The 15,657-nt window shown below is 43.2% G+C and overlaps 1 protein-coding gene across 1 annotated transcript in view; it reads right to left on the reverse strand.

The window, feature by feature from the left end:
* LOC139280163 (protein kinase C-binding protein NELL1-like) overlaps positions 1-15,657 on the reverse strand; it is a 1,006,941-nt gene that overhangs the window by 989,859 nt on the left and 1,425 nt on the right. Inside the window, exons 2-3 of the mRNA XM_070899716.1 lie at positions 15,454-15,582; positions 6,856-7,006 (exon numbers count right to left, since the gene is read on the reverse strand). Of these exons, the coding sequence (XP_070755817.1) occupies positions 6,856-7,006; positions 15,454-15,582 (280 nt within the window). The remainder of the gene's footprint in view (positions 1-6,855; positions 7,007-15,453; positions 15,583-15,657) is intronic.

Raw genomic sequence — 15,657 nt, forward strand, 5'->3', positions numbered from 1 at the left:
CATCCTCAAGATTGCGGAGATGAGAGTCGGTGTCCCTGCCCGTGATGAGTATGTCATCTTGAAACACAACTGTCCCCAGGATGGACCCGAGCAGACTTTCCATGTTGCGCTGGAATATAGCAGCTGCCAACCTGATGCCGAATGGGCATCGATTGTACACAAAAAGGCCTCGATGTTTGTTGATGGTGGTGAGTAGCTTAGACTCTTCGGTCAGTTCTTGCGTCATCCCATTTCCAATTAAGTTCTGCTAGCCAGCTTCTCCCCAACAGGGCTGGGAGATCCCCGGGGACAATCCACAGGGAAAGTCAGTTCACCATCCCTTTGTGTGTGACCAAGAGCATGGCGCTGCCAAGGACTGGGACGATTTCTTTAGAATAGGTCCTTAGCTTGGAGTCGACCTTTGAGAGTTTTGGTCTGTTGCTTTTGTGCGGCCACAGCTGTTCAAATTGTTGAACGCTCATGAAGGATTGACTGGCCCCCTGTGTCCAGTTCCATGTTGACGGGTATCCCGTTGAGTAGAACCCCCATCATAATTGGAGGCGTCTTGGTCTAAGAACAGTGGACATTGATCGTGTTAACCTGCTGAACCTCGGCGTCCCGTGCACTGTTCCAACCGTCTTCTGGTCCGCTTTCCGATTCGTATACCAGCCAAGCTGCTATTTTTCTGCACATGCGAGCCAGATGCCCTGTGTAGTTGCAGTTTCTGCAAACGGCATGCTGAAATCAACACACCCTGGTTGAGTGCCTTTCCCCACATCTCCAACACAGACCGTTTCCATTGTTTCCGAAGGATGAGCTGCGTCTGGCTGATCTCCCTTGAGCTTCTCTCAATCTGTTGTTGATTGCTCGCATTGTGGGTTGATGAGGTGTGATCGGCCGTTCATGTGGCGCTTGATTTTGATGGCTTCTGACGCCACTGTCTGCTGTTGAAGGCCTGCTCTCCTGCCTTTGTCTGTGTGTGGGGGTAGCGGTTTGTTTCACAATGTGAACCCCTTGTTCCGATGCCTCGTTGGTTGTCGTACCCGAAGTATAGATCAGCCTTGTTTCTTCTTTGCCTGCCAAGAACGTCTGTGCGACCAGTGCTGCTGCCTCTAGAGTCAAGTTCTTAGTCTCTATAAGCTTTCAGAATGTGTCTGCGTGGCCTATTCCTTCAATAAAAACGTCTCTCAGTACTTCTCTCCTTAGTTCATCGGAGAACTCACATACACTAGCCAGCCTCCTAAGTTCCGCCACGAAGTCGGGTATGCTTTGGCCCACACAGCATCTGTAGTTGTAGAACCTGTGTCTGGCCATGTATAGGCTGCTCGCTGGCTTCAGGTGGTCTCTCACCAGTGTGCTCAACTTCTCAAACGACTTCCTTGCTGGTTTCTCGGGTGCCAGCAGGTCTTTCATTAAAGCGTATGTTTTCGAGCCACAGTTGGTCAAGAGATGGGCTCTTCTCTTGTCTGCCTTATCATCGCCAGCCAATCTTTGGTCACAAAGCTTTGCTGGAGCCTTTCTATAAAGTCATCTCAATTGTCTCCAGCATTGTATTTCTCATCTGAGCTGTTGGTAGCCATTCTGTGGATTCTGTGATCCCATAACTCGTCGCCACTGTTAAGTCCTGACTCTAATGTACTGACTTACACGAGACACATGCTGAAGCCAAGGTCACTCAGGACCTGTACCTTTAATTCCAGCTCTCCAGTGCTGCACTTGCCTGAGACCTCCCTTTATATACCACAGTGGGACAGGTATGGAGTGTCTCCTGCAAGTGCACCCCTGGTGGTAAGGTATGCTTATTGTTACAGGTCATATCCAGTTACAGTCATGTATAGCATGGTAAGATACAGTTATATACAGTAATGTGAGAAACACAACTGTAACTATTTGGTATGTAGTTTCAAACCCAACAATTCATAAATAACACATTTCACATTTCTCAATTACTGTACCAGTTGAGCAGTATCTTCTGAGGAAAAAAGCACCACCCATGCATCTAAAGCCCTATTAAAGAAATGGACTCAAATCAAAAGTTTATACTGATGAACCCACAACCTTCTGACTCAGTTTAAGTCCCACTCCAGGGACTTGAGCACAAAAAATCTAGACTGACAGATTAGGAAAAGGGGAGGTGCAACGAGACCAGGGTGTCATGGTACATCAGTCATTGAAAGTTGGCATGCAGGTACAACAGGCGGTGAAGAAGGCAAATAGTATGTTGGCCTTCATAGCTAGGGGATTTGAATATAGGAGCAGGGAGGTCTTAGTGCAGTTGTATAGTGCCTTAGTGAGGCCTCACCTGGAATATTGTGTTCAGTTTTGGTCTCCTAATTTGAGGAAGGACATTCTTGCTATTGAGGGAGTGCAGCGAAGGTTCACCAGACTGATTCCCGGGATGGCAGGACTGACATACGAGGAGAGACTGGATCAACTGGGTCTTTATACATTGGAGTTTAGAAGGATGAGAGGGGATCTCTAGAAACGTATAAGATTCTGACGGGACTGGACAGGCTAGATGCAGGAAGAATGTTCCCGATGTTGGGGAAGTCCAGAACCAGGGGACACAGTCTTAGGGTAAGGGGTAGGCCATTTAGGACTGAGATGAGGAGAAACTTCTTCACTCAGAGAGTTGTTAACCTATGGAATTCCCTGCCGCAGAGAGTTGTTGATGCCAGTTCATTGGATATATTCAAGAGGAAGTTAGATATGGCCCTTACAGCTAAAGGAATCAAGGGGTATGGAGAGAAAGCAGGAAAGGGGTACTGAGGAATGATCAGCCATGATCTTATTGAATGGTGGTGCAGGCTCGAAGGGCTGAATGGCCTACTCCTGCACCTATTTTCTATGTTTCTATGACAGCCCAGTGCAGTGCTGAGGGAGGGCTGCACTGTCGGAAGTGCCATCTTTCAGATGAGACATTAAACCGAGGCCCCTTCTGCTCTCTCAGCTGGACGTAAAAGATCCCATGGCACTATTTCGAAGTAGTTCAGCAGAGTTATCCCCAGTGTCCTGGCCAATATTTATTCCTCAATCAACATCACTAAAAAAGATTATCTGGTCATTATCACATTGTTGTTTGTGGGAGCTTGCTGTGCGCAAATTGGCTGCCACGTTTCCTACATTATAACAGCGACTACACTTCAAAAGTACTTCATTGGCTGTAAAGCGCTTTGGGACATCCGGTGGTCGTGAAAGATGCTATAGAAATGCAAGTCTTTCTTTTTTTTGTTAAACTCTATGCAAATGCATGGAAAATACAGAGTCTGGATTGGACTGAATGATCACAACTGTCGCAAATGATTTGTTGCATTGATGCCTTCAGACTTGGTTGCTTGTAAAAGCAACGCTGTTGTGACCTTCAAGTAATTCTGGAGTGGCACATATCCAGGTAATGGGGGACGTCCCTGTGGGGCAACCAGGCCTCTGATGTAAAACAGGGCCGAATTTTAACCTAAATTGAAGCAGAATCACACTAAGAAATGCTTGTCCACTTTCTGAAAATGGAGATGCCTTCAAAAATTCTGAAGTGGCTAGATCTTTGACAATTCTCTGACCGCATTCTGATATTCCGGTAGCCATGATTCAGACTTGTGTATCACATGCCTACAGGCACACCAATGTCTTAACACTTAAACTCCTTGGACATGTCCCTCAAACCTAGTAAACAATGCATGAAACTGAGAGTCGTTCACACATGTTAGGCCATTTTATGAATCTATCAAATAGTCAACAATACCATCAGAGCAGAGTTTTGACTAACCGACCTCAATATATTACTATCCGTAATACTATCCATCAATATCCTGGCCAATATTTATCCCTTAATCAATATAAGAAAAAAAAAACAGGTAATCTGGTCATTATCACATTGCTGTTTCGGGGAGCTTGCTGTGCGCAAATTAGCTGCCGCGTGTCCTTCATTACAACAGTGACTACACTCCAAAAGTACTTCATTGACTGTAAAGCGCTTTGGGACGCCCGGTGGTCGTGAAAGGCGCTTTATAAATCCAAGCCGTTCTTTCTTTTTTAATCACCCAACAGGCTTTAGATATGCAGTGAATTCTCCCAGCCTTCCGTGAGAAGTTCTGATTTTCATGCATGACTTGTTAAAACTTTCTTTGTGCAGAACTGTCAATTTTCTATTCTAGTATAAATATTCTGTAACATTCATACCCACCTTGTTAGTAACAAATAACGACAAGCAATTATCTGCCATTCATCACTTGGCATCATGCAATGATTATTACATAGCCCTTAGTCCTACAAGTCTGGACACAAGTACACATCAACTGTAGGCACTTCTTCGTTGATGGAATGTAATCAATGACAGATATATGCACTACTTCCACTGACTGTACACTTCAATAGAAATAACCTATCAGTGACCTTTATGGCACTGCGGACCCACAGTTTCCTGAGTTCTCTGAGCAGCACAGAAAACAAGTGCTTCTCCTCCCCCTTTGTTGGCCCACCAATCACTGGTAGCACTCTGATGCACAAAAGAAGGGAAAACATCACTTGATGGTCTTGCTGCTCACCCAGTGTCTGAGCAGAAATTCTAAAATGCCTTGCACTCTTACACCTGACGCTTCTGCAATCTACGTCGCAGATCAGCGACGTCTGTGTGCCAACCCCGACCCCCTGCGTTTGCATCGCTAAGATCAGCTGCCTTACCTCTCGCCTCAGAGTCAGAATGTTATGGGTTCAATGCCCACTCCAGAAACTTTAGCAAATAACCCAGACTGATGCTGCAGTGCAGTGCTGAGGGAGTGCTACACTGTCGGAGGTGCCGTCCTTTGGATGAGACATAGGGCCCAATTTTCCCCAACCCCTTTTTTCGATGCACTTACCTTAAATGTGCCGACTTTGCGTGCTGGAAACAGCAGCGAAAAAAAGGGGCCCCATCCTGCCCGCTCTGCCGAGTCTCCAGTGTCCCAGTGTGGCTTAGCTAATGAAGTGAGGGACGGAGCAACAGGCCAGCACAGAAAGCACGGCCGGCAGCTGCGCGCATGCGCAGTGAAGACTGCGCGCATGCTCCTCGCCCGTCCAGCGTGTCCTGCGGGCTGTGAGCAAGACCAGATGCTCGCAGCCCCTATCCCCGGCCGAAGGGATGCCCCGATCTTCGCCGCATCCTATCCCCAGCCGAGTGGCCTCCTACACCGGCCAGCCGGCCCGCTGACTTCCCGGCCCGAGGTAGAACTTCAGTTTTATTTTTTATTTATTGATGGTTGTGCTGGAGAGCTTTGATTAGGTAGGGGGCGGGGGGTCGCGGAGGAGGAGAGGTTTTTTGCGGGAGAGGGGGGGACTTTTTTTTAAAAACTTGATTCTGACATAAAAGGTAGGACTTCTATTTTTTATTTGTTATTGATTGATTGCTTATTACTTGTTGTGCTTTGTTTAGTGCTTTGTAAGTCTTGGTGCAGGTCCTCTCAGCTTCCTTGTATTTTTTATATGTTACTGAATGCTTATTGTTGTGCTTTGTTTAGTGCTTTGTAAGTGCTGGTACTTTAAAAGTACTAACCTGCGCCGAATTCTTAACTGCCCGCAATGTTTTTCAGAGCTGGCCACATATGCTGACCTAAGTCGATTTGGAGTAAGTTTTAGCTGACCAAAGTGGCATAAATGGCCAAAACTGGCGTAAGTGTCTGGGAACGCCCCCTTTTGAAAAAAAAAACTTTAAAAAATCATACCTAACTGACTTACTCTGGAGCAAATTTTGGGGGGGAAATGGCATTTTTTAAAACTTACGCCAGAAAAAACTTACTCCAAAAAAATTGATGCAAGTCATGGCCAAAATTGGGCCCATTAAACCAAGATGCCGTCCGCTCTCTCAGGTGGATGTAAAAGATCCCGTGGCACTATTTCAAAGAAGAACAGGACATCTTGGCCAATATTTATCCCTCAATCAACATCGCTATAACAGATTATTTGGTCACTTAACACATTGCTGTTTGTGTGAGCTTGCTGTTTGCAAATTGTCTGCCGTGTTGCTTACACTACAACAGTGACTATACTTCAGAAGTAGTGTAAAGGCTGCAAAGAGCTTTGGGAGGTCCTTAGGTTATGCTCAATGATCCCTCGAAGCTGTGCACATACACGGTCGCATAGTAATCTGCAAGGTCCCACGGAGACCGCTCACAAGCTTTTACATTGAAAGAAACAGGCCACACAGAACAGCCTACTGGCAACATTGGTTGTGATAGGCGCTATCTAATACAAGTCTTTCATCTTTCTTTCCTTTTTTCTATGCTGCTGCTACCTGGATAAAGAAGGAGCACATTTCAGCAGTGTAACTGTGGGGAGATTGCTCACAGATGTCACCATCCTGCAACCCAAACTATAGAAACACTGAATATCAAAGCACCCTATTGATCAGGTGATTCCATCAGCAGAAACTTAGACAGAAAATGGAATCAAAGCACCCTTTAACACAATAGATACATAAATAATTATTAAACAAAGCAAATGGGAAAAATTTCAGTGGCAATCTGGTCTCAGGAATTAGATGAGAATGATAAATGGCTGGAGCTATAGTCAAGCAGCTTATGGCAACATCTGCAACCTCCTTTGGATTACCACCTTGCAATCCTCCCAGAGACACCCCATTATCCTGCGTTTGGTAAACCCATACCAATCCAGTGAGTTATACTGATGTATCAAAAGGCTTACCGCGGCAAAGCCAGGACTAACAAATTGCTTTGGTGCTTAAACCATGAAAACATTTCCAATGGCCCATTTCGGACCAAATTTAAACCCCATGTGAAAAATATCATTAGACTTCTGAAACATGCACAGTGTTAACCAATAGGTTGCAGGCTTGCCTGTAAAAATTATTATTCGTTCATTCACCGGGTGTACTGCGCATTACTCTACCTGAGATCAGACTCATGGATGGACAAGATGACCCCAGAGGTTAAACTCTTTTGTTGGATCGTGGCTACAATTGTGAACTCGCTTTTATTTCTAAGCAGCTGAATCACTTTCTTGGCCATGTGTGGAGCCGCCTGTATTTGTCTCTCCACATCTGAGGAAAACAAGCAGTCAGTCAGTCAGGACAGAAGCCAATGACACAATCTTCCAATACCATTCCCCTGACATCCCACACTGCTGATCTCCTCAGAAATCACTGAGTAAAGTTCACTCTCTGTTTATTTTACTATCTCAATTTGGGAGATATGCCAATAGAGACAAAAGCAAAATACTGCAGATGCTGGAATCTGGAATAAAATCAGAAACTGCTGGAAATCTCAGCAGGTCAGGCAGCATCTGTGGAGAGGAAGCAGAGTTAACGTTTCGAGTTGATGACCCTTCCTCCAGTTCTGACAAAGGGCCATCGACCCAAAACGTTAACGCGGCTTCCTCTCCACAGATGCTGCCTGACCTGCTGAGATTTCCAGCGTTTTGTTTTTATTCCAATAAAGAGGATATAATGTAGAACCAAGAGATTATCGTGCATCCTTGAAAAGTTATGTTTTTATTGCCGAGACCATTGCAGTTTTACTTTTTCATTATTTTGTACACAAGTTATACATTATGTCTATTTGTTAGACAACAGCACATACGTACGCATTTGTGAATATATTGTGCCTCTATTTAGAGTAATAAAGCTCAAAGACTTTTGCATAAATCTATAAAACACGTGCAGAGAATGAGATGAATCGATGAGTCAGTTCTCGCAGTGAAATTCAGGCCATCACAGAATACACAATGGAGGAATATTTATATCGTTCATTAAGATTGCCAGGAAATTTTGGTTTTCATTTCTTGTGTTGCTGTCATGTCAAAGCCTGCAAGTCTGTTCACTAATAGTTCTGCATGGAATGTTAAAATCAATTTTAAAAATCAAGAATTCCTTTGGCAAACTTTTGCAATCAATTTAGTTTGAACTGTTTTATGCATCTTGCATTCACTTGCTTAAAGATGGCATGCCAGATTCTCATCTGTGTCAGGATGTAGGGACAACTGCGAAACTCGGACCTATCGCCTGTTCACTGTGCTGTCAATGCAAGTTGATGGAACAAGAAAAAGACCGAACTGAATCTTTTGAAGAGTAGGTGTCCTTTACAGCATATGGCCAATCACATTTCAGATATTCAGCACCTGGGATCAGGAATGTCACAAGTGAGTTTTCTCTGTTGTTCTCTCATGCTTGCATGGCTTACTTTGACGTGAAATCAACACAGAACAGAGTGAATACCAAGGGTTCAAATGAAAGACAGCCTTGACGGCTGTTCAATCACACTTACTGTCTACTGCTAATAATAACTCCAATCTAGATTATTGATGATCTGTTCGGATAAATTAAAGAGGGGATTTATATTCCAGTCTTCAGACTTATTGTATTAATATAAGCCTGCCGGATGAATATTATAATTAGCTGAAAGGTGATGAGTTCCTAGTGTCTTGTCCTCAGACCCTGGGGAAGTTCAATCAATGCAAAAAAACCGAAATGCATCAGGTTCAAAGGGCCTTCATAGTTTCCCCGTACTGTATAAATCAAGACGATCCCAAGAGAGAGGCCCCTGCACTATTGGGACATTTCAAGCCATTTTAAATCAGTCCTGTGCGTTCATGAATTTAAACATTGCACACACTTATTTCTCAGATCTTGAAAATCTCAGTAAATTTACTTAATTAAAATTCGTCAGAACTAAACTAATCCCAAAGATGCAGCTATGGGTAATTATTGTAAATGGAAGACGATTCTTAAAATGCCACCGTGGGCTTTCCGGAGCGGAGGTTCCATCAGGTCCAGGGGATTTATCGGCTTTCGGTCCCATTAATTTCTCCAGTACTATTTTTTTAATGTAATTACACATCTCATTTATCATTCATTTACATGAACAAAATATTCTGGATCATCATAGCAGAACTGGAGTGAAGCAGCCAAATAAAGTCAAATCAGCTGTTGCACCTGCGTACTGTGCTGTACTTTTGGACAAGGTTATGCCTAGAATTAAATTGGGTCCAGTCTGACAGACAGGGAATGTAAAATCTGCCCGGTTCCTGTGCAACCTGCTCTTGGCATGGGTTGGCCTATGTTACACATGGTACAATGTCAAAAGCTATGGGACAAGGCTACCCATAAATAATGACAGAACATCAATCTTATTTCGATCCTCTGTAAATTCGAAAAAGAGCAAGAAAATATGACACGCCAACAGCAAATTGGTTTCACTTCCACCCGCTGTTGACAGAGCAGAATATTCTCCAATTAAATATTGGAAAGACCAAAGCCATTGTCTTCAGTCCCTGCCACATAAGCTGTTCACTAGCCACTGACTCCATCCCTATCCCTAACATTGGCTGAACCACACTGTTCGCAATGCTCGGGTCATATTTGAGCCTAAAATGAGCTTCCGACCACATACCCCTCGGCATAACTTAGACCGCCTAATTCCACCTCTGCAGCATCGCCCATCTCTGCCTTTGCCTCAACTCATCCACTGCTGAAACCATTATCCATGCCTTTGTTACCTCGAGACTTGACTATTCCGACGCACTCCTGACTGGCCTCCCACGTTCTACCCTACTTAAACTTGGTCATACAAAACTCGTCAGCCCATGTCCTAACTCTCACCAAGCCCCATTTACCCATCACCCCATGTTCGCTGACCTACATTGGCTCCCAGTTAAGCAATGTCACAATTTCTAAATTCTCATCCTTGTTTTCAAATCCCTCTATGGCCTCACCCCTCCCTATCTCTAATCTCCTCCAGCTCCACAACCCCCTGCAATATCTGCACTCCTATAATTCGGCCCTCTTAAGCATCCCTGATTATAATTGCTCAACCTTTGGTGGCCGTGCCTTCTATTGCCTCAGCCCTAAGCTCTGGAACATAAGAACGTAGGAAATTGGAGCAGGAGGTGGCCATTTGGCCTCTCGAGGCTGCTCCTCTATTCAATAAGATCATGGCTGATCTTCTACCTCAAATCCAAATCACCATATCCCTTGATATTCAAAAATCTATCAATCTCAGTCTTGAATATATTCAAAGATTGAGCATCCACAGCCCTCTGGGGTAGAGAATTCCAAAGATTCACCACCCTCTGAGTGAAGGAATTTCTCATCTCAGTCTTAAATGGCCAACCCTTTATTCGGAGACTGTGACCTCTGGTTCTAGACTCCCCAGCCAGGAAAAACATCCTCCCTGCATCTACCGTGTCACACCATGTAAGAATTGTGTTTGTTTCAATGAGATCACCTCTCATTCTTCTAAACTCTGGAGAATATAGGCCTAGTCTAATCAATCTCTCCTCATAGGACAATCCTCCCATCCCAGGAATCAGTCTGGTGAGCCTTCGTTGCACTCCCTCTATGGCAAGTAAGGAGACCAAAACTGTACACAACACTTCAGGTGTGGTCTAACCAGGGCCCTATATAATTGCAGCAAGACATCACTCTTAAACTCAAATCCTCGTCTAATAAAGGCCAACATACTATTTGCTTTCTTAATTGCTTGCTGTACCTGCATGTTAACTTTCAGTGATTGTTGGTATCGTAATTCCTTCGAATCTTTTCAGGTGTCACTGAAATTGTGATTGTCTGTGCCCCTAAAATGTTACTTTTACCGCAGTGACTACAGTAGAAATGGATGCTTGAAGAATTCAAACTAATGCACCACAGAGTTCCAATTGTTCAGAGCCAATATTCAGAAAGGCTGTTAAATACATTTTTGCACAAAGACCTAAAATACCCTCCGATCACCAAAATATCCCAAACTCTCACCGTTTTTGTAAATTCTATTTTACCTATCAAAGTGGATAACATCACATTTCTCCACATTATATTCAATTTGCCATGTTCTTGCCCATTCATTTAGCCTGTCTATATCCCCTTGAAACCTCTTCACATCCTCCTCACAACTTACAAAGCTAGGTGGGAATGTATCATCAGAAAACTTGGATATATTACACTTGGTCTCTTCATCCAAATCATGAATATAGATTGTGAATAGCTGAGGCCCAAGCACTAATTCTTGTGGTACCCCACTAGTTGCAGCCTGTCAACTCAAAAATTACCCATTTATTCCTACTCTCCGTTTTCTGTCCGTTAACCAATCCTCAATCCATGCTTGTATATTATCCCCAATTCCTAAGCCCTAATTTTGTTTAGTAACCTCTTGTGTGGCACCTTGTCGGATGCCTTCAGAAAATCCAAATACACCACATCCACTGGTTCCCCTTATCTATTCTGCTAGTTACAACCTCAAAAGTCTCTAACAGATTTGACAAACATGATTTCCCTTTCATAAATCCCTGTTGACTCTGCCCAATCCTATTATTATTTTCTAAGTGTCCTGTTACCACGTCCTTAATAATAGATTGTAGCATTGTCCCTACTACTGATGTCAGACTAACTGATCTGTAGTTCCCTGTTTTCTCTCTCCCTCCTTTCTTAAATAGCTGGGTTACATTTGCTGCCTTCCAATCCGCTGGAATCGTTCTAGAATCTATGGAATTTTGGAAGATGACAACCAATGCATCCATTATCTTTATAGCCACCTCTTTCAATATCCTAGGATGTGGGCCATCAGGTTCAAGGGATTAATCGGCTTTCAGTCCCATTAAATTCTCCAGTACTTTTTTTTTTAAATACTAATTTCTTTCAGTTCCTCATTCTCGCTACACCCTTGGTTCTCCATGATTTCCGGGAGGTTTTTTGAGTTGTCTTCCATGAAGACAGACAAAAAGTATTTGTTTAATTTCTCTGTCATTTCCTTATTCCCCATTATAATTTCTCCTTTCTCATCCTATAAAAAAGGGACCCAAATTTACTTTCATTTTTACATACCTATAGAAGCTTTTACAGTCTGTTTTGATGTCTCTCGTTAGTTTACTCTCATTCTATTTTCATTTTCTTTATCAATTTCTTGGTCCTCCTTTTCTGAATTCTAAAATCCTCCCAATCCCCAGGCTTACTGCTCTTTTTGGCAACATTATAAGTCACTTCCTTTGATCTAATACTATTTTTAACTACTCAGCCACAGTTGCACCACTTTTCCTGTGGGGTTTTTGTGCCTTAAAAGGAACGTATATTTGTTGTAAATTATATATTAATTCTTTAAATGCTAGCCATTGCTCATCTACCATCATACTTTTTAATGTAGTTTCCCAAACTACCCAAGCCAACTCGCCCCTCATACCGAAGTAGTTTGCTTTATTTAGATTTAAGACCCTAGTTTCGGATTAAACTAAAAATCACTTTCAAACTTGATATGAAATTCTATCATATTATGGTCACTCTTTCTTAAAGGGCTCTTTATTACAAGATTATTAACTAACCCTTTCTCATTGCACGATCTAAAATAGCCTGCTCCCCAGTTGGTTCCTCAACATACTGATCAAGAAAACTATCTTCCTCTACTTTATTACTGCAAATTTGGTTTGCCCTGTCTATATGTAGATTGAAGTCCCCCATGATTACTGTATTACCCTTGTTACGGCACCTCTAATTTCCTGATTTATACTCTGCCTTACATTAAAACTACTGTTTGGGGGCCTGTAAACAACTCCCACCAATGTGTTCTGGCGTTTGGTGTTTCTTAGATCCACATAAACTGATTCTACTTCTTGATTTTTGGAGCCAAGATCCTTTGTCGATATTGCCTTTATCCCATCCTTCATTATCAGGGCTACCCCTCTGCCTTTCCCAATTTGCTTATCTCTTCTAAAAGTTAAGTATCCTGGAATATTTAGTTCCCAACCTTGGTCACTTTACAACCACGTCTCCATAATGGCTTAGGTCAAACCTATTAATTTCTATCTGCGCTATTAATTCATAGAAACATAGAAAATAGGTGCAGGAGTAGGCCATTCGGCCCTTCGAGCCTGCACCACCATTCAATAAGATCATGGCTGATCATTCCTTCAGTACCCCTTTCCTGCTTTCTCTCCATACCCCTCGATCTCTTTAGCCGTAAGGGCCATATCTAACTCCCTCTTGAATATATCCAATGAACTGGCATCAACAACTCTCTGCGGCAGTGAATTCCACAGGTTAACAACTCTCTGAGTGAAGAAGTTTCTCCTCATCTCAGTCCTAAATGGCTTGCCCCTTATCCTAAGACTGTGTCCCCTGGTTCTGGACTTCCCCAACATCGGGAACATTCTTCCCGCATCTAACCTGTCCAGTCGTGTCAGAATCTTATATGTTTCTATGAGATCCCCTCTCATCCTTCTAAACTCCAGTGTATAAAGGCCCATTTGATCCAGTCTCTCCTCATATGTCAGTCCTGCCATCCCTGGAATCAGTTGTGTGAACCTTCGCTGCACTCCCTCAATAGCAAGAACGTCCTTCCTCATATTAGGAGACCAAAACTGAACACAATATTCCAGGTGGGGCCTCACCAAGGCCCTGTACAGCTGCAACAAGACTTCCCTGCTCCTCTACTCAAATCCCTTTGCTATGAAGATTAACATACCATTTGCCTTCTTCACCGCCTGCTGTACCTGCATTCCAACTTTCAATGACTGATGAACCATGACACCCAGGTCTCGCTGCACCTCCCCTTTTCCTAATCTGCCGCCATTCAGATAATATTCTGCCTTCGTGTTTTTGCCCCCAAAGTGGATAACCTCACAATTATCCACATTATACTGCATCTGCCATGCATTTGCCCACTCACCTAACCTGTCCAAGTCACCCTGCAGCCTCAGTGTCCTCCTCACAGCTCACACCACCACCAAGTTTAGTGTCATCTGCAAACTTGGAGATATTACACTCAATTCCATCATCTAAATCATTAATGTATATTGTAAAGAGCTGGGGTCCTAGCACTGAGCCCTGCGGCACTCCACTAGTCACTGCCTGCCATTCTGAAAAGGACCCATTAATCCCGACTCTCTGCTTCCTGTCTGCCAACCAGTTCTCTATCCACGTCAGTACATTACCCCCAATACCATGTGCTTTGATTTTGCACACCAATCTCCTGTGTGGGACCTCAAAAAATTCCAGAAGATTTGTCAAGCATGATTTCCCTTTTATAAATCCATGCTGACTTGGACCAATCCTATCACTGCTCTCCAAATGCGCTGCTATTTCATCCTTAATGATTGATTCCAACATTTTCCCCACCACCGATGTCAGGCTAACCGGTCTATAATTACTCGTTTTCTCTCTCCCTCCTTTTTTAAAAAGTGCTGTTACATTAGCAACCCTCCAGTCCATGGGAACGGATCCAGAGTCGATAGACTGTTGGAAAATTATCACCAATGCATCCACCATTTCTAGGGCCACTTCCTTAAGTACTCTGGGATGTAGACTATCAGGCCCTGGGGATTTATCGGCCTTCAATCCCGTCAATTTCCCAAACACAATTTCCCGCCTAATAAGGATATCCTTCGGTTCCTCCTTCTCACTAGACCCTCGGTCCCCTAGTACATCCGGAAGGTTATTTGTGTCTTCCTTTGTGAAGACAGAACCAAAGTATGTGTTCAATTGGTCTGCCATTTCTTTGTTCCCCATTATAAATTCATCTATTGTGTTGCGGCTGCTTCGCGATTCAGATATACTGCCTTTAGCTTTGACATGTTTCTATTTTTCCCTGATGACACCTTAGTCACTGATGCCTATTACCTTTGTTACTCTCTCGCTACCTTCCTGGCCCATTCTGTTTATTTTTACCCAAAACTCTGCTCTGTTCTGGAGCCTTGACATTTCGCTTGCTGCTTTTAAATTTATCCTTTCCTGAATCCTCCAACTTCATTAGTTAAAGCCCTGTCTACTGCTCCAATTATTCAATTCGCCAGGACACTGGTTCCTGTTTAAGTGGTGCCCATTCCAACGGAATAGCTCCTTCTTTCCCCAGTATATATATATACACACTCTTTCCTCTTTTAAGATGCTCCTTCAAACTTTTGATCAAACTTTTGGTCATCTGCCCTAATTTCTCAGTGTCAATTTTTGTCTTATAATTCTCCTGTGACGTGTCTTGGGACGTTTTACTACTTTGAAAAGGAGCTATATAAATACAATTGTTTGCTAACTATGCAGCCAAGTTCAACAGCTGCAGCAACTTTCTTCCCCTTTAGTTAAGTTCACAATGATTCTTTAAATCCCATACACACGCTATAATCCTTTAGTCTTTCGCACAATTGTGATTTTTTTTTACTCTCTGCCTTTTGCTTGCTTCAGCGGAACATCACAAAAGTCATGAATAAAATATGATGAATTTGATAGCATTCATTACAGAGGTTCCATCCGTAACCACTGACGTGCTTGGGAAACTAATGGCCCCACTCCCTCTTTGTTTCTGAGATATGTGTGTGTGTTTGTATTTACGTCTGAATATCCCTGCCACATGTATACCTTTTGCTGCTTAACCTTCTGTCAGCAGAGCAAACTAGCTAGAAGAGGTATATTTGTACTGACGAGAGAGAGAGAGAGAGAGCGAGCGAGCGAGCTGTATGGATGGTGGTGATAAGGCTAAGGAGGTGAAAGAAAATGATTGATTTTGTTGTCCTATTTACCTTGAAACAAATATGCTTTGCTGTTATTATATAATCCCGGTACCTGAGCAACTCCCGTCGTTGTATTATCAAGGTCCAGATCTGTGATGACATCAATTTGTAAGTCAGGGTCCATGCCAAACCCTAAAACTGCAGAGAGAAGACAGGCTTAACAAAATCACTGCAGCATCCTCCACACTACAAAGAGTAAAGTTTAAATAAAAC

The sequence above is a fragment of the Pristiophorus japonicus genome, chromosome 14 (assembly GCF_044704955.1).
Source record: "Pristiophorus japonicus isolate sPriJap1 chromosome 14, sPriJap1.hap1, whole genome shotgun sequence".
NCBI lineage: Eukaryota > Metazoa > Chordata > Chondrichthyes > Pristiophoridae > Pristiophorus > Pristiophorus japonicus.